This window comes from Blennius ocellaris (assembly GCF_963422515.1).
Source record: "Blennius ocellaris genome assembly, contig: SCAFFOLD_73, whole genome shotgun sequence".
NCBI classification, from domain to species: domain Eukaryota; kingdom Metazoa; phylum Chordata; class Actinopteri; order Blenniiformes; family Blenniidae; genus Blennius; species Blennius ocellaris.
In genome coordinates, this window is record NW_027661940.1 from 125,300 (window position 1) to 146,727 (window position 21,428).

The 21,428-nt window shown below is 48.2% G+C and overlaps 1 protein-coding gene across 5 annotated transcripts in view; it reads left to right on the forward strand.

Moving 5' to 3' along the window:
• Positions 1-1,570: 1,570 nt before the first annotated feature.
• LOC308148550 (far upstream element-binding protein 3-like) overlaps positions 1,571-21,428 on the forward strand; it is a 27,338-nt gene continuing 7,480 nt past the window's right edge. For 2 of the 5 annotated variants that reach the window (XM_080522020.1, XM_080522024.1), the window contains exons 1-14: positions 1,571-1,688; positions 9,171-9,276; positions 11,881-11,914; positions 12,229-12,278; positions 13,098-13,169; positions 13,247-13,304; positions 13,443-13,605; positions 14,275-14,373; positions 14,446-14,547; positions 14,614-14,716; positions 15,835-15,935; positions 17,188-17,326; positions 20,150-20,310; positions 21,123-21,193. In XM_080522020.1, the coding sequence (XP_080378146.1) occupies positions 1,599-1,688; positions 9,171-9,276; positions 11,881-11,914; positions 12,229-12,278; positions 13,098-13,169; positions 13,247-13,304; positions 13,443-13,605; positions 14,275-14,373; positions 14,446-14,547; positions 14,614-14,716; positions 15,835-15,935; positions 17,188-17,326; positions 20,150-20,310; positions 21,123-21,193 (1,349 nt within the window). In that variant the 5' untranslated portion in view covers positions 1,571-1,598. The remainder of the gene's footprint in view (positions 1,689-9,170; positions 9,277-11,880; positions 11,915-12,228; positions 12,279-13,097; positions 13,170-13,246; positions 13,305-13,442; positions 13,606-14,274; positions 14,374-14,445; positions 14,548-14,613; positions 14,717-15,834; positions 15,936-17,187; positions 17,327-20,149; positions 20,311-21,122; positions 21,194-21,428) is intronic. The other 3 variants (XM_080522022.1, XM_080522021.1, XM_080522023.1) reach the window with 3 other exon arrangements.

The window sequence follows — 21,428 nt, forward strand, 5'->3', positions numbered from 1 at the left end:
GGAGGAGGAGGAAGAAGAGCAAGAGGAGAAGAGGAGGAGGAAGAAGAGGAAGAGGAGAGGAGAAGAGGAGGAGGAGGAGGAGAAGAGGAAGAGGAGAGGAGGAGAAGAGGAGGAGGAGAAGAGGAAGAGGAGGAGAGGAGGAGGAGAAGAAGAAGAGGAGAGGAGGAGAAGAGGAGGAGGAAGAAGAGGAGGAGGAAGAAGAGGAAGAGGAGAGGAGAAGGAGGAGGAGGAGGAGAAGAGGAAGTGGAGAGGAGGAGAAGAGGAGGAGGAAGAAGAGGAGGAGGAAGAAGGGGAAGAGGAGAGGAGAAGAGGAGGAGGAGGAGAAGAGGAAGAGGAGAGGAGGAGGAGGAAGAAGAGGAAGAGGAGAAGAGGAGGAGGAGGAGGAGAAGAGGAAGAGGAGAGGAGGAGAAGAGGAGGAGGAGGAGGAGGAGAAGAGGAAGAGGAGAGGAGAAGAGGAGGAGGAGGAGGAGGAGAAGAGGAAGAGGAGAGGAGGAGAAGAGGAGGAGGAGAGGAGAGGAGGAGGGGCGGAGAAGAAGAGGAGGAGGAGGAGGAGGAGAAGAGGAGAGGAGGAGAGGCGGAGAAGAGGAGGAGGAGGAGGAGAGGAAGAGGAGAGGAGGAGAAGAGGAGGAGGAGGAGGAGAAGAGGAAGAGGAGAGGAGAAGAGGAGGAGGAGAGGAGGAGGAGGAAGAAGAGGAGGAGGAGGAAGAAGAGGAAGAGGAGAAGAGGAGGAGGAGGAGGAGAAGAGGAAGAGGAGAGGAGGAGAAGAGGAGGAGGAGAGGAGAAGAGGAAGAGGAGAGGAGGAGAAGAGGAGGAGGAGGAGGAGGAGAAGAGGAAGAGGAGAGGAGGAGAAGAGGAGGAGGAGGAGGAGGAGGAGAAGAGGAGTGATGTGCAGCTGAATACAGACAGCCTGATTTGTGAAAATGAAGTTCAGTCTCTTTCTGCCTCCTGCTGAGAAAAACATGAGAACCAATCAGACACTGCCTGGAGTCACTCTGAGGGGCTGATAGTCGGGGGGGGGGGGGGGGGGGGGCTCACCTCCACCCCCTCCTCCACAACAACAACAACAACAACAACAACTACTGCCATAAAAGCAATGAAGAGAAGGAAAAAGTGGGACTGCCAGCAGAATAACAAGTGTCACAACAACAATGGCAACTAAGTAACTTATTGGTCACGTGACACACTTTGATGCTCCTGTGGTGGAACGTGAAGTCACTGTTTCCCCAATTCATCCTTTCTTCACTTTACTATTGTTACACTTTTACATTCCTCATTTCCCCCGTGAAGTAAGTCAAATAGCTTGACTTGTTCCATCCTACACGTTTCTGCATGTTAATGAACCCTGTTGAAGAAGCTGCACATAATGAAAGACCATGACAGTTGATTTCTTTATTTTCCTCTGGTGGTGACGGGTGGCGGTTGTCACATACTCTATTTGAAGGAAACAGTCGTCAGGTTCTTATCTTTGAACTGTCTGTTCAACCAAGCAGCCTCTTTCTAGAACGCGTCTGCTGTTTGGGACCGTAAACCGAGAGGGAGTGAGACGTCTCGCGCTCACAGCAGCTCGGGCTGGCGGCTAGCGGCTAGCGGCTAGCGGTGATGGCGGAGCTGGTGCAGGGACAGGCCTCGATGAGCCAGCCGGGGATCAAGGCTGACGGCCTGGCCGACGTGATCCACAGGGCCCGCCAGGTAACAAGTCCCCGGAGCCCCGCAGCGCGGCCGGACCGGGCCGCTGCGACCCGGAACTCACTTTTCTGACGGTTCTTCGTGTTGTGTTACTAAACTTCTGCTCACACACACACACACACACACACACACACACACACACACACACACACACACACACACACACACACACACACACACACACACACACACACACACACACACACACACACACACACACACACACACACACACACACACACATACACAGGTTGGTTCCGGAATCGTGGTCCGGGCTGAGCCGGTCCGGACCGGTGGGGCTGTCACCCAGAGGGCAGGCTGCTGGTGGAGGGGGAGGTGGAGGTGGAGGTGGAGGTGTGTGTGTGTGTGTGTGTGGGGGGGGGGGGGGGGTTGAAGTTTGGACACACGTGTCACTGAGGGGGAAACCTGTTGGAGCCGCGTGGCATGAAAAAGCCCCATGGACAACACGGATCACCGCCTTATGGTCCGGCCCGAGACGCAGAGGGTCCAGGTCCAGGTCACCCCCCCCCAGGGAGGCTTGCTGTGGATTGGAACTCGGCTGCGTTACGCAACAAGACCGCCTATAGGAGGGAGCGTGCACCTGTATCACACACACACACACACACACACACACACACACACACACACACACACACACACACATACACACACACACACACACACACACACACACACACACACACACACACACACACACACACACACACTCACTCTGCGTTCTAGTCCTCAGGTGGCGGTGTTTAGCACTGGCTGGTCTTTATGGTTTCTTTATGATGTCACTTGATGATGTTGGTTGGTGATGTCACTTGGTGATGTTGGTTGGTGATGTCACTTGATGATGTTGGTTGGTGATGTCACTTGATGATGTTGGTTGGTGATGTCACTTGATGATGTTGGTTAGTGATGTCACTTGTTGGTTTGTGATGTCACTTGGTGATGTTGGTTGGTGATGTCACTTGATGATGTCACTTGATGATGTTGGTTGATGATGTCACTTGTTGGTTGGTGATGTCACTTGGTGATGTTGGTTGGTGATGTCACTTGATGATGTTGGTTGGTGATGTCACTTGATGATGTTGGTTGGTGATGTCACTTGGTGATGTTGGTTGGTGATGTCACTTGATGATGTTGGTTGGTGATGTCACTTGGTGATGTCACTTGATGATGTTGGTTAGTGATGTCACTTGTTGGTTTGTGATGTCACTTGGTGATGTTGGTTGGTGATGTCACTTGATGATGTCACTTGATGATGTTGGTTGATGATGTCACTTGTTGGTTGGTGATGTCACTTGGTGATGTTGGTTGGTGATGTCACTTGATGATGTTGGTTGGTGATGTCACTTGATGATGTCACTTGATGATGTTGGTTGATGATGTCACTTGTTGGTTGGTGATGTCACTTGATGATGTTGGTTGGTGATGTATCTTGATGATGTTGGTTGGTGATGTCACTTGATGATGTCACTTGATGATGTCACTTGATGATGTTGGTTGGTGATGTCACTTGATGATGTTGGTTGGTGATGTCACTTGTTGGTTTGTGATGTCACTTGATGATGTTGGTTGGTGATGTCACTTGATGATGTTGGTTGATGATGTCACTTGTTGGTTGGTGATGTCACTTGATGATGTTGGTTGGTGATGTCACTTGTTGGTTGGTGATGTCACTTGATGATGTCACTTGATGATGTTGGTTGGTGATGCAACTTGATGATGTCACTTGATGATGATGGTTGGTGATGTCACTTGATGATGTTGGTTAGTGATGTCACTTGTTGGTTTGTGATGTCACTTGATGATGTTGGTTGGTGATGTCACTTGATGTTGGTTGGTGATGTCACTTGATGTAGGTTGGTGTTGTCACTTGATGATGTTGGTTGGTGATGTCACTTGATGTTGGTTGGTGATGTCACTTGATGTTGGTTGGTGATGTCACTTGATGATGATGGTTGGTGATGTCACTTGATGTAGGTTGGTGATGTCACTTGATGATGATGGTTGGTGATGTCACTTGGTGATGTCACTTGATGATGATGGTTGGTGATGTCACTTGATGATGTTGGTTGGTGATGTCACTTGATGATGTTGGTTGGTGATGTCACTTGATGTTGTCACTTGATGATGATGGTTGGTGATGTCACTTGATGATGTTGGTTAGTGATGTCACTTGTTGGTTTGTGATGTCACTTGATGATGTTGGTTGGTGATGTCACTTGATGATGTTGGTTGATGATGTCACTTGTTGGTTGGTGATGTCACTTGGTGATGTAGGTTGGTGATGTCAAATGATGATGTTGGTTGGTGATGTCACTTGATGATGTCACTTGATGATGTTGGTTGGTGATGTCACTTGATGATGTTGGTTAGTGATGTCACTTGATGATGATGTTGGTGATGTCACTTGATGATGTTGGTTAGTGATGTCACTTGATGATGATGTTGGTGATGTCACTTGATGATGTTGGTTAGTGATGTCACTTGATGATGATGGTTGGTGATGTCACTTGATGTTGTCACTTGATGATGGTTGGTGATGTCACTTGATGATGTTGGTTAGTGATGTCACTTGTTGGTTTGTGATGTCACTTGGTGATGTTGGTTTGTGATGTCACTTGATGATGTCACTTGATGATGTTGGTTGATGATGTCACTTGTTGGTTGGTGATGTCACTTGGTGATGTTGGTTGGTGATGTCACTTGTTGGTTGGTGATGTCACTTGATGATGTTGGTTGGTGATGTCACTTGATGATGTCACTTGATGATGTTGGTTGGTGATGTCACTTGATGATGATGGTTGGTGATGTCACTTGATGATGTTGGTTGGTGATGTCACTTGATGTTGTCACTTGATGATGATGGTTGGTGATGTCACTTGATGATGTTGGTTAGTGATGTCACTTGTTGGTTTGTGATGTCACTTGATGATGTTGGTTGGTGATGTCACTTGATGATGTTGGTTGATGATGTCACTTGTTGGTTGGTGATGTCACTTGGTGATGTAGGTTGGTGATGTCACTTGTTGGTTGGTGATGTCAAATGATGATGTTGGTTGGTGATGTCACTTGATGATGTTGGTTGGTGATGTCACTTGATGATGTCACTTGATGATGTTGGTTGGTGATGTCACTTGATGATGTTGGTTAGTGATGTCACTTGATGATGATGTTGGTGATGTCACTTGATGATGTTGGTTAGTGATGTCACTTGATGATGATGTTGGTGATGTCACTTGATGATGTTGGTTAGTGATGTCACTTGATGATGATGGTTGGTGATGTCACTTGATGTTGTCACTTGATGATGGTTGGTGATGTCACTTGATGATGTTGGTTAGTGATGTCACTTGTTGGTTTGTGATGTCACTTGGTGATGTTGGTTTGTGATGTCACTTGATGATGTCACTTGATGATGTTGGTTGATGATGTCACTTGTTGGTTGGTGATGTCACTTGGTGATGTTGGTTGGTGATGTCACTTGTTGGTTGGTGATGTCACTTGATGATGTTGGTTGGTGATGTATCTTGATGATGTTGGTTGGTGATGTCACTTGATGATGTCACTTGATGATGTTGGTTGGTGATGTCACTTGATGATGATGGTTGGGAATGTCACTTGATGTTGTCACTTGATGATGATGGTTGGTGATGTCACTTGATGATGATGGTTGGTGATGTCACTTGATGATGTTGGTTGGTGATGTCACTTGATGATGTAGGTTGATGATGTCACTTGTTTGTTGATGATGTCACTTGTTGGTTGGTGATGTCACTTGATGATGTTGGTTGGTGATGTCACTTGTTGGTTGGTGATGTCACTTGATGATGTCACTTGATGATGTTGGTTGGTGATGCAACTTGATGATGTCACTTGATGTTGGTTGAAGTTGTCACTTGATGATTAAAGTTCCAGACTAAACCCAGTTGTTTCACAGTAAAGTTCCAGACTAAACCCAGTTGTTTCACAGTAAAGTTCCAGACTAAACCCGGTTGTTTCACAGTAAAGTTCCAGACTAAACCCGGTTGTTTCACAGTAAAGTTCCAGACTAAACACGGTTGTTTCACAGTAAAGTTCCAGACTAAACCCCGTTGTTTCACAGTAAAGTTCCAGACTAAACACGGTTGTTTCACAGTAAAGTTCCAGACTATACCCGGTTGTTTCACAATAAAGTTCCAGACTAAACACGGTTGTTTCACAGTAAAGCTCCAGACTATACCCGGTTGTTTCACAGTAAAGTTCCAGACTAAACACGGTTGTTTCACAGTAAAGTTCCAGACTAAACCCGGTTGTTTCACAATAAAGTTCCAGACTAAACCCGGTTGTTTCACAGTAAAGTTCCAGACTAAACCCGGTTGTTTCACAGTAAAGTTCCAGACTAAACCCGGTTGTTTCACAGTAAAGTTCCAGACTAAACCCGGTTGTTTCACAGTAAAGTTCCAGACTAAACCCGGTTGTTTCACAGTAAAGTTCCAGACTAAACCCGGTTGTTTCACAGTAAAGTTCCAGACTAAACCCAGTTGTTTCACAGTAAAGTTCCAGACTAAACACGGTTGTTTCACAGTAAAGTTCCAGACTAAACCCGGTTGTTTCACAGTAAAGTTCCAGACTAAACCCGGTTGTTTCACAGTAAAGTTCCAGACTAAACCCGGTTGTTTCACAGTAAAGTTCCAGACTAAACCCGGTTGTTTCACAGTAAAGTTCCAGATTAAACCCGGTTGTTTCACAGTAAAGTTCCAGACTAAACCCGGTTGTTTCACAGTAAAGTTCCAGACTAAACCCAGTTGTTTCACAGTAAAGTTCCAGACTAAACACGGTTGTTTCACAGTAAAGTTCCAGACTAAACCCGGTTGTTTCACAGTAAAGTTCCAGACTAAACACGGTTGTTTCACAGTAAAGTTCCAGACTAAACCCGGTTGTTTCACAGTAAAGTTTCAGACTAAACCCGGTTGTTTCACAGTAAAGTTCCAGACTAAACAGCAGGAGCAGGAGCAGAGGAGAGAGACAGGCTGACAGGAAGTTGCTGCCACAGTCAACACGTCAGTTTAAAAGCTCTCCTCCACTGAGGGAACATTGAAGTGAAGATGGCAGCAGACCGACTGGAGATAGAATAAATAGTGTAACATGTGAATTCCATTGAGCAGCAATATAACATATAGAAACATCATCTACAATGAAAAGGCAGATATGCGTATGTGCTATAATTTCGCCTCACTTTAGTTTCATTATTTAAATTGATGTAGGCTATGAAATAAAAATATTGATTCAACTACTACAAGTAGTAATCTAAACCCCAAAACTGTTCCTCTGTTAATATCCTGCTGAGTAGATTCACTCAATGTTTATATGTTTTATTTGTGGGGTCATTTAGAATGTGACTGTGTGCATCAACACTATGGAATACGACAACTACCACACACACACACACACACACACACACACACACACACACACATTTCTTTCTTTATATTATATCTAGGCATGGATCCGATCCAGTATCGTATCGGGTTCCAATGTCAACATAATTCACAGATCGTACATTTCTGATCCAACCTGCAGAGATTTCTGATCCATGAAGCTCTGTTAGCTTTACTGTTGCTGAATGAGTCTGGAACTCCATTCCACAGTTTGCATCCTGCCAGCAGGCTAATGTAGCAGCACTGTGCTAGCCTACTGTTCATGGCAACATGTTGCTTTTTGGACGCAGTTTACACTAAAAACACCGCAAAGCAACGTGTATTGTTAGCAAAGCAACACAGCAACGTGCAATGTTAGCAAAGCAACACAGCAATGTGCAATTTTAGCAAAGCAACGCAGCAATGTAGATGTTTTCAAAACAACGCAGCAATGTGCAACGTTAGCAAAGCAATACAGCAAGGTGCAACGTTAGCAAAGCAACACAGCAATGTGCAATGTTAGCAAAGCAACACAGCAATGTGGATGTTATCAAAGCAACACAGCAACGTGGATGTTATCAAAGCAACACAGCAATGTGCAATTTTAGCAAAGCAACGCAGCAATGTAGATGTTATTAAAACAATGCAGCATTGTGCAACGTTACCAAAGCAACACAGCAATGTGCAATGTTAGCAAAGCAACACAGAAATGTGGATGTCATCAAAGCAACACAGCAATGTGGATGTTATCAAAGCAACACAGCAATGTGCAATTTTAGCAAAGCAACGCAGCAATGTGCAATTTTAGCAAAGCAACGCAGCAATGTAGATGTTATCAAAACAACGCAGCAATGTGCAACGTTAGCAAAGCAACACAGCAAGGTGCAACGTTAGCAAAGCAACACAGCAATGTGCAACGCTAGCAAAGCAACACAGCAATGTGCAATGTTAGCAAAGCAATACAGCAATGTGCAATGTTTGCAAAGCAATGCAGCAATGTGCAATGTTAGCAAAGCAATGCAGCAATGTGCAATGTTTGCAAAGCAATACAGCAATGTGCAATGTTAGCAAAGCAACGCAGCAATGTGCAATGTTAGCAAAGCAACACAGCAATGTGCAATATTAGCAAAGCAAGACAGCAATGTGCAATGTTAGCAAAGCAATACAGCAATGTGCAATGTTAGCAAAGCAATACAGCAATGTGCAATGTTAGCAAAGCAATACAGCAATGTGCAGTGTTTGCAAAGCAACACAGCAATGTGCAATGTTAGCAAAGCAACACAGAAATGTGGATGTTATCAAAGCAACACAGCAATGTGGATGTTATCAAAGCAACACAGCAATGTGGATGTTATCAAAGCAACACAGCAATGTAGATGTTAGCAAAGCAATGCAGCAATGTGCAACGTTAGCAAAGCAACACAGCAAGGTGCAACGTTAGCAAAGCAACACAGCAATGTGCAACGTTAGCAAAGCAACACAGCAATGTGGATGTTATCAAAGCAACACAGCAATGTGCAATTTTAGCAAAGCAACGCAGCAATGTAGATGTTATTAAAACAACGCAGCAATGTGCAATGTTAGCAAAGCAATACAGCAATGTGCAATGTTAGCAAAGCAACACAGCAATGTGCAGTGTTTGCAAAGCAACACAGCAATGTGCAATGTTGGCAAAGTTATCTAAAGTCTGTCAACATGAGAATTGTCACCAGGCACCACACTTAATGTGTCTCAGTGAGGTTTTATTGTACATGTTGTGTCAAACCCGTTTTCAAACGTAATACAATGATGTCCAGAGGACGTAGGTGTATTACCGATGTCCAGAGGACGTAGGTGTATTACCGATGTCCAGAGGATGTAGGTGTATTACTGGTGTCCAGAGGACGTAGGTGTATTACCGATGTCCAGAGGACGTAGGTGTATTACCGATGTCCAGAGGACGTAGGTGTATTACTGGTATCCATAATGATTGGTGAAAGTGAATGATAATTACCTTTCTGGAAATGCCGTACATGGTAGTACTGTGTAGTACTGTGTAGTACTGACGCCCCTCCCCCACTCCGCTGTGTTTCAGATGGTGGGGAAAATGGGCGGAGAAGCCATGTCCCACCTGAACAGCTCCTCTGGAGCTGTGGAGTCTTCGCTGTACTACGCTCAGAAACGAGGTGCAGAGGACACAGGTGAGTCGCTCCACAGGGGGCTTTTCCACCAGAATGAACCAGGTTCTAGTTCTGGTCCAGGGCCAGACTTGGCACCAGTTCTTTGTCTTTCCACCGCCAAAGCTCCGGCCTATCAGGGGCTGAACTGGTGCTAAGCCGGCCCCGTATGGTTGTGGAGCCAAGTGCTTTTATGTAAAAAGTTATGTTGGTTGAATTCATACTACCTATTAACTATTACCTACCCATACTACTTCTATTACCCAGGATTATACATTTACATTAAACTTCAGGCAAGTAAAATGTTGTAAGCACTTGCCCGAACGGCAGGGTTAGGATTAGGGTTAGGATAGCCTGAGTGTCTCTGTGCCAGGGTTAGGGTTAGGATAGCCTGAGTGTCTCTGTGCCAGGGTTAGGGTTAGGATAGCCTGAGTGTCTCTGTGCCAGGGTTAGGGCTAGGGTTAGGACAGCCTGAGTGTCTCTGTGCTAGGGTTAGGGTTAGGGTTAGGATAGCCTGAGTGTCTCTGTGCCAGGGTTAGGGCTAGGGTTAGGATAGCCTGGGTGTCTCTGTGCTAGGGTTAGGGTTAGGGTTAGGATAGCCTGAGTGTCTTTGTGCCAGGGTTAGGGTTAGGATAGCCTGAGTGTGTCTGTGCCAGGGTTAGGGTTAGGATAGCCTGAGTGTCTCTGTGCTAGGGTTAGGATAGCCTGAGTGTGTCTGTGCCAGGGTTAGGGTTAGGATAGCCTGAGTGTCTCTGTGCTAGGGTTAGGATAGCCTGAGTGTCTCTGTGCTAGGGTTAGGATAGCCTGAGTGTGTCTGTGCCAGGGTTAGGGTTAGGGTTAGGATAGCCTGAGTGTGTCTGTGCCAGGGTTAGGGTTAGGGTTAGGATAGCCTGAGTGTGTCTGTGGCAGGATGATTTTGGAAAACTGACAGACACTGAGATATCATTTGGACACAGTCACATGGTGACTGAAACTACTTTCATCAACATGTCCTTTTGACAGGTCAACTCCAACTACTCAAATACACACACTACAGTGTGTGTGTGTGTGTGTGTGTGTGTGTGTGTGTGTGTGTGTGTGTGTGTGTGTGTGTGTGTGTGTGTGTGTGTGTGTGTGTGTGTGTGTGTGTGTGTGTGTGTGTGTGTGTGTGTGTGTGTGTGTGTGTGTGTGTGTGTGTGTGTGTGAGAGAGAGAGAACGATGGCCAGCTGCTTTCATTAACTCAACATTGATCTTGTCACTCGGACGTCTTACGCCATGAAGAGCTCTATCTCATGAAACATGACTCCATATTGTGTGTGTGTGTGTGTGTGTGTGTGTGTGTGTGTGTGTTTGAGAAGGCTGTTTTATGCTTGACACGTCTGTGAGCGCTGCACGGCTCCGTCGGGACGAATAACGTACCTCACCCTATCATTCCAGTAGCCACGCCCCTCGGTGCAGCTGAATGACGTCATTCCAGTAGCCACGCCCCTCGGTGCAGCTGAATGACGTCATTCCAGTAGCCACGCCCCTCGGTGCAGCTGAATGACGTCATTCCAGTAGCCACGCCCCTCAGTGCAGCTGGAAACTCCAGATGTGACTCCTTGATGCTGATGAGCTTCAGGGTCGGACTTCAACAGAGGAACCGTAGTGGACCACTCCCCTCCACTGCAGGACCACCTGCTGGCTCACCCAGAAGAAGTCTACTTCTTCTGCTCTAATGTAATACTGCGGTGGAAGTGTGTTTGCCATGCACTGCCAGCTAGAGTTTGGGAGCAGGACTTGCCTGTAGTATAACCGGCACACGTTCTGTCATGTGGATTCCACACGTCACGGCCGTCCAGTCAGACGGGAAATCTTGCAAAACCTTGCGAGACCAAACGTGATTCCAGAGTCAAGAAACCTGGTGGACGAAGACGATGCCATGGCGATCGTTTGTGGTGTGTTTTTCCGGAAAAAAAAACACTTAAAAAAAAAGAGGCATTGGTTCGTCATGACAACTGTTTTGATCTTTGGATTCCCCGCCCGCTTCCGGTCCGGCGCCACGATGTCACCTGGCTTTCTGATTGGCTAGGCGTCACAATCAACAGGCTGGTAGCGTCTTCCCCTCGGAGGACACCCCACGGTGACAAGTCGGCCAAAACAATCCAACATGGTGGACATTCCCCATCTCAGATCGCTGCGATCTCGACATCCTTCCAAGCAGACGAGAGCCGTCTGAACACACGGCAGGAATATCTGATAAGATTCTCTTAGGATCATCTGAACGTCCTGGAGATTAGGGTTCGGGTTGGGTTAGATTAGGGTTGGGGTTGGGTTAGGGTTAGGGTTGGGTTAGGGTTAGGTTAGGGTTAGGGTTAGATTAGGGTTGGGGTTGGGTTAGGGTTAGGGTTGGATTGGGTTAGGGTTAGGGTTGGGTTAGGGTTAGGAAGGAGAGAATCGGACAAATTCTCCTCCCGTGTGAACCGGCCTAACCCTATCCCTAACACTTACCCTAACCTAACCCTACCCCCAGCCTCAGAGTGCCTGAGCAAGGAGTTCTTTCTAAAAGGTGACTCAGGAAGTGGTCTGTGTAGTGGCCTATTTGGTGGTCTGTGTGGTGAAACGGTCAATGGTCATTTAGTTAGTTTCTAATCGTCTCTTTTTCCCAGCAGGTAACCAGTTGGCAGCCATAGGCCATCAGAGGTATGACACACACACACACACACACACACACAGGAGGGGCGATGTGACGGGTGATAAGTGGTATAGATCCACCTTCCTGCTGCCTGCATCAACATAATCACTTATCGACACACGTGCTGACTCCAATTGGTGTGTGTGTGTGTGTGTGTGTGTGTGTGTGTGTGTGTGTGTGTGTGTGTGTGTGTGTGTGTGTGTGTGTGTGTGTGTGTGTGTGTGTGTGTGTGTGTGTGTGTGTGTGTGTGTGTGTGTGTGTGTGTGTGTGTGTGTGTGTGTGTGTGTGTGTGTGTGTGTGTGTGCGTGCGTGCGTGTTGCAGCAGGGTGATCACGGAGGACTACAAGGTTCCTGACAGGATGGTGGGTTTCAGTAAGTATGACCTTTGACCTCTCAGCAGGATCTTCTAAGAGTCTTTCATTTGAATACAGAAAGTGACCCGGTCCTTCATCCAGAGCTTCTGGCGTTACGTAGAGTACTTCTCTCTTTTAACCTCTGAACCTCATCTAGAAGGAACCAAAACATTTCAGGCTTGTTTTAGATGAATCCAGAACTTGTTCTGACTTATGTTCAGGATTCTAGCCCTAACCCTAACCCTAAGCTACACCCTGGCCCAGAACCGGTCACTGTCAGTCAGACTGAGAGCGTTTCAGCCAGACCCTGGCCCAGAACCGGTCACTGTCAGTCAGACTCGGAGCGTTTCAGCCAGACCCTGGCCCAGAACCGGTCACTGTCGGTCAGACTCAGAGCGTTTCAGCCAGACCCTGGCCCAGAACCGGTCACTGTCAGTCAGACTCGGAGCGTTTCAGCCAGACCCTGGCCCAGAACCGGTCACTGTCGGTCAGACTCAGAGCGTTTCAGCCAGACCCTGGCCCAGAACCGGTCACTGTCAGTCAGACTCGGAGCGTTTCAGCCAGAACATGGACCTCTAGTATAGCCAGGACCTTTGAACAGACTCCATGTTTCTTTAGGACAGTACTGAGAACACGTCTGTTGTAAAGTCATGCCACGTTCTGTGTGGAAGGAGATAGTTTTCACATGAGATTAAGTCTTCTTCCATCTGGAACACGTAGGTACATCAACCTTTGAAGAACCAGTCCAAGACCTCAGACAATTGTGTAAATTGAGTGACTGAGAAGTGCGCCTTGTCTTTTCTCTAAACAACTGGTCTCCTCCTCTTGTTCTCTCCAGTTATTGGCCGAGGAGGGGAGCAGATCACCAGGATCCAGCTAGAATCTGGTTGTAAGATCCAGATTGCTGCCGGTGAGTGTGTGGACGATCTTCTGGATGTTCCTCAGACTGCTGATGGTGAAGTGTGTGCTGTTGGTGCTTGTTTGCAGACAGCGGGGGTCTGATGGAGCGGCCGTGTTCTCTGACCGGGACCCCCGAGAGCATCGAGTGAGTTTCTGAACATGGACCAGTAACCCAGTCCAGAGAACCATCTGCTCCATGTGAATGGACTAGAACCCCAAAGCTTGGCCTGTTGGGATGTTGCAGGTCGGTCAGTACTGCGTCTCACTGTTCCTCTGCTTTCAGGCAGGCCAAGCGGCTGCTGGTCCAGATCGTGGACCGCTGTAGAAACGGTCCGGGTTTCCATGGCGATGGGGAGGGCGGGGCCTCGGTTCAGGAGATGCTAATCCCAGCCAGCAAGGTGGGGCTGGTGATAGGTCGAGGAGGAGACACCATCAAGCAGCTGCAGGTAGAGTGACGGACACCCCAGATGAACTGGTGCCAATCAGGTCTGGTTCCAATGATGGGTCTAGAACAGGGGCAAAGTTGTTGGTGATGACAAAAGGTACCAGATGACATTCCTGGTTGGAACATAGGTTAAAGATATTAGGACAATGGTTGAAGGAGGTTCTTGTTTCACCTCAGCTCACGTGAACCAGACCCTGAGCTCCTTTGGGTTTCAGGTTCTGAACAGAGGGGGGTTGTTTTTGGTTCTGGGTTGTCCATGATGAGGTCTGGAGATGATGAAAAGTTCACTTTTGTTGTTCCTAAAGGTATATTGCAGATGAGTTTTTAATGACAAGTGAAGCAGGAATGTTGTGACCTTGCTGACATGTTTCAGCTTCACCTGCAGTCCTCCTCAGAACCTCACCTCACCTGTCTGTTTATAGAACCCTCTTTTTGTACCTTGTTCTCAAGAAAAGAGATGAGTGAAAACAGGGAAGAGGGTTAATGTTGTCACTCAGGTGGTGAGACCCAACAAGCACCAGCTGACTCCTGCACTGTGGCTCTGGTTCCTCTGTTCCCCTGTTCCCTCTATTCCTGTGTTCCTGTTTTTCTGGTTCCCGTTGTTCCTCTGGTTCCTGTGATTCCTGTGGTTCCTCTGGGTCCTCTGGTTCCTCTGTTCCTGTGGCTCCAGGAACGAGCTGGAGTGAAGATGATGATGATCCAGGATGGACCCATGCCAACGGGAGCTGACAAAGCTCTGCGCATCTCTGGAGATCCGTACAAAGTGCAGGTGAGCTGGAGCCGGTCCCAGTCTTCCCGTTGGTCCTACCCGGTACTGATCCTGGACTGATTTTGTCTTCAGGCTGCACGAGAGCTGGTACTGGAGGTCATCCGTGACAAGGATGGAGACTTCAGGTTGGGACGCAGTGACTTCAGCGCCCGCCTGGGAGGAACCAACCTGGACGTAAGACGTGAAAACAAGCGCACCTTGTGTAGACGTACTCTGGTCTGAGTGCTTCGTCTTCCACAGGTTCCTGTCCCAAGGTTTGCTGTGGGCATCGTGATCGGCCGCAACGGCGAGATGATCAAGAAGATCCAGAACGATGCTGGCGTCCGAATCCAGTTCAAAGCAGGTGGAGTCACATGGATTCAATTCAGATTTAACTAAACATGTTCACACCCAGTGGGCGGAGCAACCTGCAGAACCGGGTTCTGAGGAAGAGCAACCTGCACAACCGGGTTCTGAGGAAGAGCAACCTGCAGAACCGGGTTCTGAGGAAGAGCAACCTGCACAACCAGGTTCAGGAAGAAACTTCCGGAAACGGTTGATTAACCGATACCATTTTTTTCCACAATCAGTTGTGTATGAGTTCTGACCGATGCTGATACCGAGTACTGAGGCCAATACAAACATTGATTTGGTAATGATTTTCCACAGATGTTATTTGAACAACATTCCAACATTGTGATATTCAAAATTAGTTCTTTTATGGCACTGCCACATGTACTGTTAGAAAATATTCAATAAAACTTTGTCAGAAGCTGATTTTTCAGTAGACTTCCTCTACATTCATTTATCAGCCACCATTCCTAAATCCTCGCTTACACACACTGGGGGGGGACCGACACCCAATCCCGGTGTCATACCGACACCCGATCCCGGTATCTGACCAATACCCCATCCGGTATCAGACCGATATCCCATCCCGGTGTCGGACCGATACCCGATCCCGGTATCAGACTGATCCCCCATACCAGTGTTGGACCGACACCCGATCCCGGTATCAGACTGATTCCCCATACCGGTGTTGGACCGACACCCCATCCCGGTGTCGGACCGACACCCAATCCCGGTATCAGACTGATTCCCCATCCCGGTGTTGGACCGACACCTGATCCCGGTATCAGACCGATTCCCCATCCCAGTGTCGGACCGACACCCGATCCCGGTATCAGACTGATTCCCCATCCCGGTGTTGGACCGACACCCGATCCCGGTATCAGACTGATTCCCCATCCCTGTGTCGGACCGACACCCGATCCCGGTATCAGACTGATTCCCCATACTGGTGTCGGTCCGACACCCCATCCCGGTGTCGGACCGACACCCGATCCCGGTGTCTGACCAATACCCCATCCGGTATCAGACCGATATCCCATCCCGGCTATCGGTATCGGTGCATCCCTCGTACAAACAGACTCGTACAGAACAGAAACAGACTTTTGAGATGTGACACTTTTTGATTTGCAGATGATGGAATCAGTCCAGAACGTGTTGCCATGGTGATGGGTCATCCAGACCGCTGCCAGCATGCCATTCATCTCATCAATGAGCTCATCCAGACCGCACAGGTAATGTAGGGTGGTCCATGACCCTACCTTCACTCCACCCTAACCACGCCTGACCCTACCTTCACTCCACCCTAACCCAACTGACCCAACCTTCACTTCACCCTGACTCTACCTTCACTCCACCCTAACCCCACCTGACCCTACCTTCACTCCACCCTAACCCAACTGACCCTACCTTCACTTCACCCTTACTCTACCTTCACTCCACCCTAACCCCACCTGACCCTACCTTCACTTCACCCTGACTCTACCTTCACTCCACCCTAACCCCACCTGACCCTACCTTCACTCCACCCTAACCCCACTGACCCTACCGTCACTTCACCCTGACTCTACCTTCACTCCACCTTAACCCCACCCTGACCCTACCTTCACTCCACCCTGACCCTACCTTCACTCCACTCTGATCTTACCTTCACTCCACCCTGACCCCACCCTGACTCCACCCTCACCCTACCATGACTCCACTGCAATCCCTCCATGACTCCACCCTCACCCCACCATGACTCCACCCTCACCCTACCATGACTCCACTGCAATCCCACCATGACTCCACCCTCACCCCACCATGACTCCACCCTCACCCTACCATGACTCCACTGCAATCCCACCATGACTCCACCCTCACCCCACCATGACTCCACCCTCACCCTACCATGACTCCACTGCAATCCCACCATGACTCCACCCTCACCCCACCATGACTCCACCCTCACCCTACCATGACTCCACCCTCACCCTACCATGACTCCACTGCAATCCCACCATGACTCCACCCTCACCCTACCATGACTCCACTGCAATTCCACCATGACTCCACCCTCACCCCACCATGACTCCACCCTCACCCTACCATGACTCCACTGCAATCCCACCATGACTCCACCCTCACCCTACCATGACTCCACCCTCACCCTACCATGACTCCACTGCAATCCCACCATGACTCCACCCTCACCCTACCATGACTCCACTGCAATTCCACCATGACTCCACCCTCACCCCACCATGACTCCACCCTCACCCTACCATGACTCCACTGCAATCCCACCATGACTCCACCCTCACCCCACCATGACTCCACCCTCACCCCACCATGACTCCACCCTCACCCCACCATGACTCCTCCCCGAACCCACCATGACTCCACCCTCGCCCCACCTTGACAGACAAACTTGATGAGGAACGTTGACAGAATGATTGTTGCCACACTGGGGTTGCTTAGTCTGTCCTTACCAAGTTGTTTCTGCAGGAGCGAGATGGAGTAGGCGTTTCCCTGCGGGGTGGGCGGGTTCGGGGCCGAAGTGATTGGACAATGGGTTCTCCTGGTCCACTACAGGAAGTGACGTACACCATCCCTGCTGACAAGTGTGGCCTGGTCATTGGAAAAGGTAAGAGAGTGAGAGGTTTACACATGGACAAGCACAAAGCCTAACCTTGTTAACGTTCAGATGATACTCGTTAAGTATAAGAGCAGGACCCGGTACATTAACGTTCAGATGATGCTCGTTAAGTATAAGAGCAGGACCCGGTACATTAACGTTCAGATGATACTCGTTAAGTATAAGAGCAGGACCCGGTACATTAACGTTCAGATGATACTCGTTAAGTATAAGAGCAGGACCTGGCACATTAACGTTCAGATGATACTCGTTAAGTATAAGAGCAGGACCTGGTACATTAACGTTCAGATGATACTCGTTAAGTATAAGAGCAGGACCTGGTACATTAACGTTCAGATGATGCTCGTTAAGTATAAGAGCAGGACCCGGTACATTAACGTTCAGATGATACTCGTTAAGTATAAGAGCAGGACCCGGTACATTAACGTTCAGATGATACTCGTTAAGTATAAGAGCAGGACCCGGTACATTAACGTTCAGATGATACTCGTTAAGTATAAGAGCAGGACCCGGTACATTAACGTTCAGATGATACTCGTTAAGTATAAGAGCAGGACCCGGTACATTAACGTTCAGATGATACTCGTTAAGTATAAGAGCAGGACCCGGTACATTAACGTTCAGATGATACTCGTTAAGTATAAGAGCAGGACCCGGTACATTAACGTTCAGATGATACTCGTTAAGTATAAGAGCAGGACCCGGTACATTAACGTTCAGATGAATCAAGTAGAACAGTAGAACATCCCTAAAACATACTTCAAACCTCCTCAAACTTTACAAGTGGTTATGACTGGTTGTGTCTGGTTATGACTGGTTTTGACTGGTTTTGACTGGTTGTGACTGGTTATGACTGGTTGTGTCAGGTTGTGTCTGGTTGTGACTGGTTGTGTCTGGTTGTGTCTGGTTGTGACTGGTTGTGTCTGGTTGTGTCTGGTTGTGTCTGGTTATGACTGGTTGTGTCTGGTTGTGTCTGGTTGTGACTGGTTGTGTCTGGTTGTGACTGGTTGTGTCTGGTTGTGTCTGGTTGTGACTGGTTGTGACTGGTTGTGTCTGGTTGTGACTGGTTGTGTCTGGCTGTGTCTGGCTGTGTCTGGCTGTGACTGGCTGTGACTGGTTGTGACTGGTTGTGTCTGGTTGTGTCTGGTTGTGTCTGGTTGTGTCTGGTTGTGACTGGTTGTAACTGGTTGTGACTGGTTATGACTGGCTGTGTCTGGCTGTGTCTGGCTGTGACTGGTTGTGTCTGGTTGTGTCTGGTTGTGTCTGGTTGTGACTGGTTGTGTCTGGCTGTGTCTGGTTGTGTCTGGTTGTGTCTGGTTGTGACTGGTTGTGACTGGTTGTGTCTGGTTGTGACTGGCTGTGTCTGGCTGTGTCTGGCTGTGACTGGCTGTGACTGGTTGTGTCTGGTTGTGTCTGGTTGTGACTGGTTGTGACTGGTTGTGAATGGTTGTGTCTGGTTATGACTGGTTGTGTCTGGTTATGACTGGTTTTGACTGGTTTTGACTGGTTGTGACTGGTTATGACTGGTTGTGACTGGTTGTAACTGGTTGTGACTGGTTGTGACTGGTTATGACTGGCTGTGTCTGGCTGTGTCTGGCTGTGTCTGGCTGTGACTGGTTGTGTCTGGTTGTGTCTGGTTGTGTCTGGTTGTGACTGGTTGTGTCTGGTTGTGTCTGGCTGTGTCTGGCTGTGTCTGGCTGTGACTGGTTGTGACTGGTTGTGTCTGGTTGTGTCTGGTTGTGACTGGTTGTGACTGGTTGTGACTGGTTGTGTCTGGCTGTGTCTGGCTGTGTCTGGCTGTGTCTGGCTGTGACTGGCTGTGACTGGCTGTGACTGGCTGTGACTGGTTGTGTCTGGTTGTGTCTGGTTGTAACTGGTTGTGACTGGTTGTGTCTGGTTGTGTCTGGCTGTGTCTGGCTGTGTCTGGCTGTGTCTGGCTGTGACTGGCTGTGACTGGCTGTGACTGGTTGTGTCTGGTTGTGTCTGGTTGTGTCTGGTTGTGTCTGGTTGTGACTGGTTGTGTCTGGTTGTGACTGGCTGTGTCTGGCTGTGTCTGGCTGTGTCTGGCTGTGTCTGGCTGTGACTGGTTGTGACTGGTTGTGTCTGGTTGTGACTGGTTGTGACTGGTTGTGAATGGTTGTGTCTGGTTGTGACTGGTTGTGACTGGTTGTGAATGGTTTTGTCTGGTTGTGACTGGCTGTGTCTGGCTGTGTCTGGCTGTGACTGGTTGTGACTGGTTGTGACTGGTTGTGACTGGCTGTGTCTGGCTGTGTCTGGCTGTGACTGGTTGTGACTGGTTGTGACTGGCTGTGTCTGGCTGTGACTGGTTGTGACTGGTTGTGACTGGTTGTGTCTGGTTGTGACTGGTTGTGACTGGTTGTGACTGGTTGTGACTGGTTGTGAATGGTTGTGTCTGGCTGTGACTGGTTGTGACTGGTTGTGACTGGTTGTGTCTGGCTGTGTCTGGCTGTGACTGGTTGTGACTGGTTGTGACTGGCTGTGTCTGGCTGTGACTGGTTGTGAATGGTTGTGAATGGTTGTGTCTGGTTGTGTCTGGTTGTGACTGGTTGTGACTGGTTGTGAATGGTTGTGACTGGTTGTGTCTGGTTGTGACTGGCTGTGTCTGGCTGTGTCTGGCTGTGTCTGGCTGTGACTGGTTGTGACTGGCTGTGTCTGGCTGTGTCTGGCTGTGTCTGGCTGTGACTGGTTGTGACTGGCTGTGTCTGGTTGTGTCTGGTTGTGACTGGTTGTGTCTGGTTGTGACTGGTTGTGTCTGGTTGTGACTGATGATGCGGCCTTTGGTTCCTCCAGGTGGAGAAACCATCAAGAACATTAACCAGCAGTCTGGAGCTCACGTGGAGCTGCAGCGGAACCCTCCACCCTCCACAGACCCTAACACCCGCGTCTTCACCATCCGAGGCTCCGCCCAGCAGATGGACATTGCTCGCCAACTCATCGACGACAAGATCGGGGTACACCAAACCCAACGTTATCACAGGAAGCCAGTAGTCGGGTGTAGAATGTGTCGTTGATAGTGATGTTCTCCTGACACACTTTGATATACTGATCAAGAACTTTAAATCTTTACTCATAATAGATCTATAGTGCCAACCTGTTTCACACTGTCATTTGAGAACAGAATAGAAACAATAGGGAGAAGTATTTGAATAGAATTAGTATCATTATGTTTACATGGTGTGATACAGTGTTTAAGAATTTAGTTTGAAAAGTTCATGGAGTTAAAAGAAAGATATGAGAACTTTGGAAAACGATGGTTGTGTGATAATTCCTGTAACAGAAGCACCTCAGAACAAACAGGAACCAGAAGAACCTGAGCTTCTCATCCACAGGAAATGTTCAGGCTTGAGCTAATGCTAATTCTAATGCTTCATCTTTGTAGAGCTCATAAAAAAACATGTTTGGAAATGTGCTTATGAATGCTGTCAATCCAATAAAGTTCTAAACTTGTTTACGCAAGTTAATCTCAAAGTCTGTTGCAACAAAATAAAGAAATGATTCCTGCTGTGTGTTTTCGTGGAATCTGAAGAGACTGTTGTCATCAAGTGTTGCAAAGACCTCCTGAATAGCAAACCAGAGTTCTGGCTGTTAGCTGCTAGCTGCTAGCTGTTAGATCCTATCTGTTAGCTGCTAGCTGCTAGCTGCTGTTGGACGTCTTTGAGGGTTAATAACTTCGCTGTTAACTTGTGAGTGGAAGGAAACTCTTTCCTTATATTTTTCACACTGCAACAGATCCTCAGACTGAATCTGGTTTCTCCTCCTGCAGGGATCAGGGATCATCAGTAACGGAGGATTTGGCTTCAGTCCGTTCACCCAGGGCCCTGCTGCTCACCAGAGGTACCGACATGACCGACTGCTCTATAATCTGCTGTTGGAGGAGGAAGATGCTCTATAATCTGGATTAGAGGAGGGAGATGCTCTATAATCTTGTGTTGGATGAGGAAGATGCTCTATAATCTGATGTTAGAGGAGGAAGAGGCTCTATAATCTTGTGTTGGGGATGAAGATGCTCTATAATCTTGTGTTGGAGGAGGAAGATGCTCTATAATCTGATGTTAGAGGAGGAAGAGGC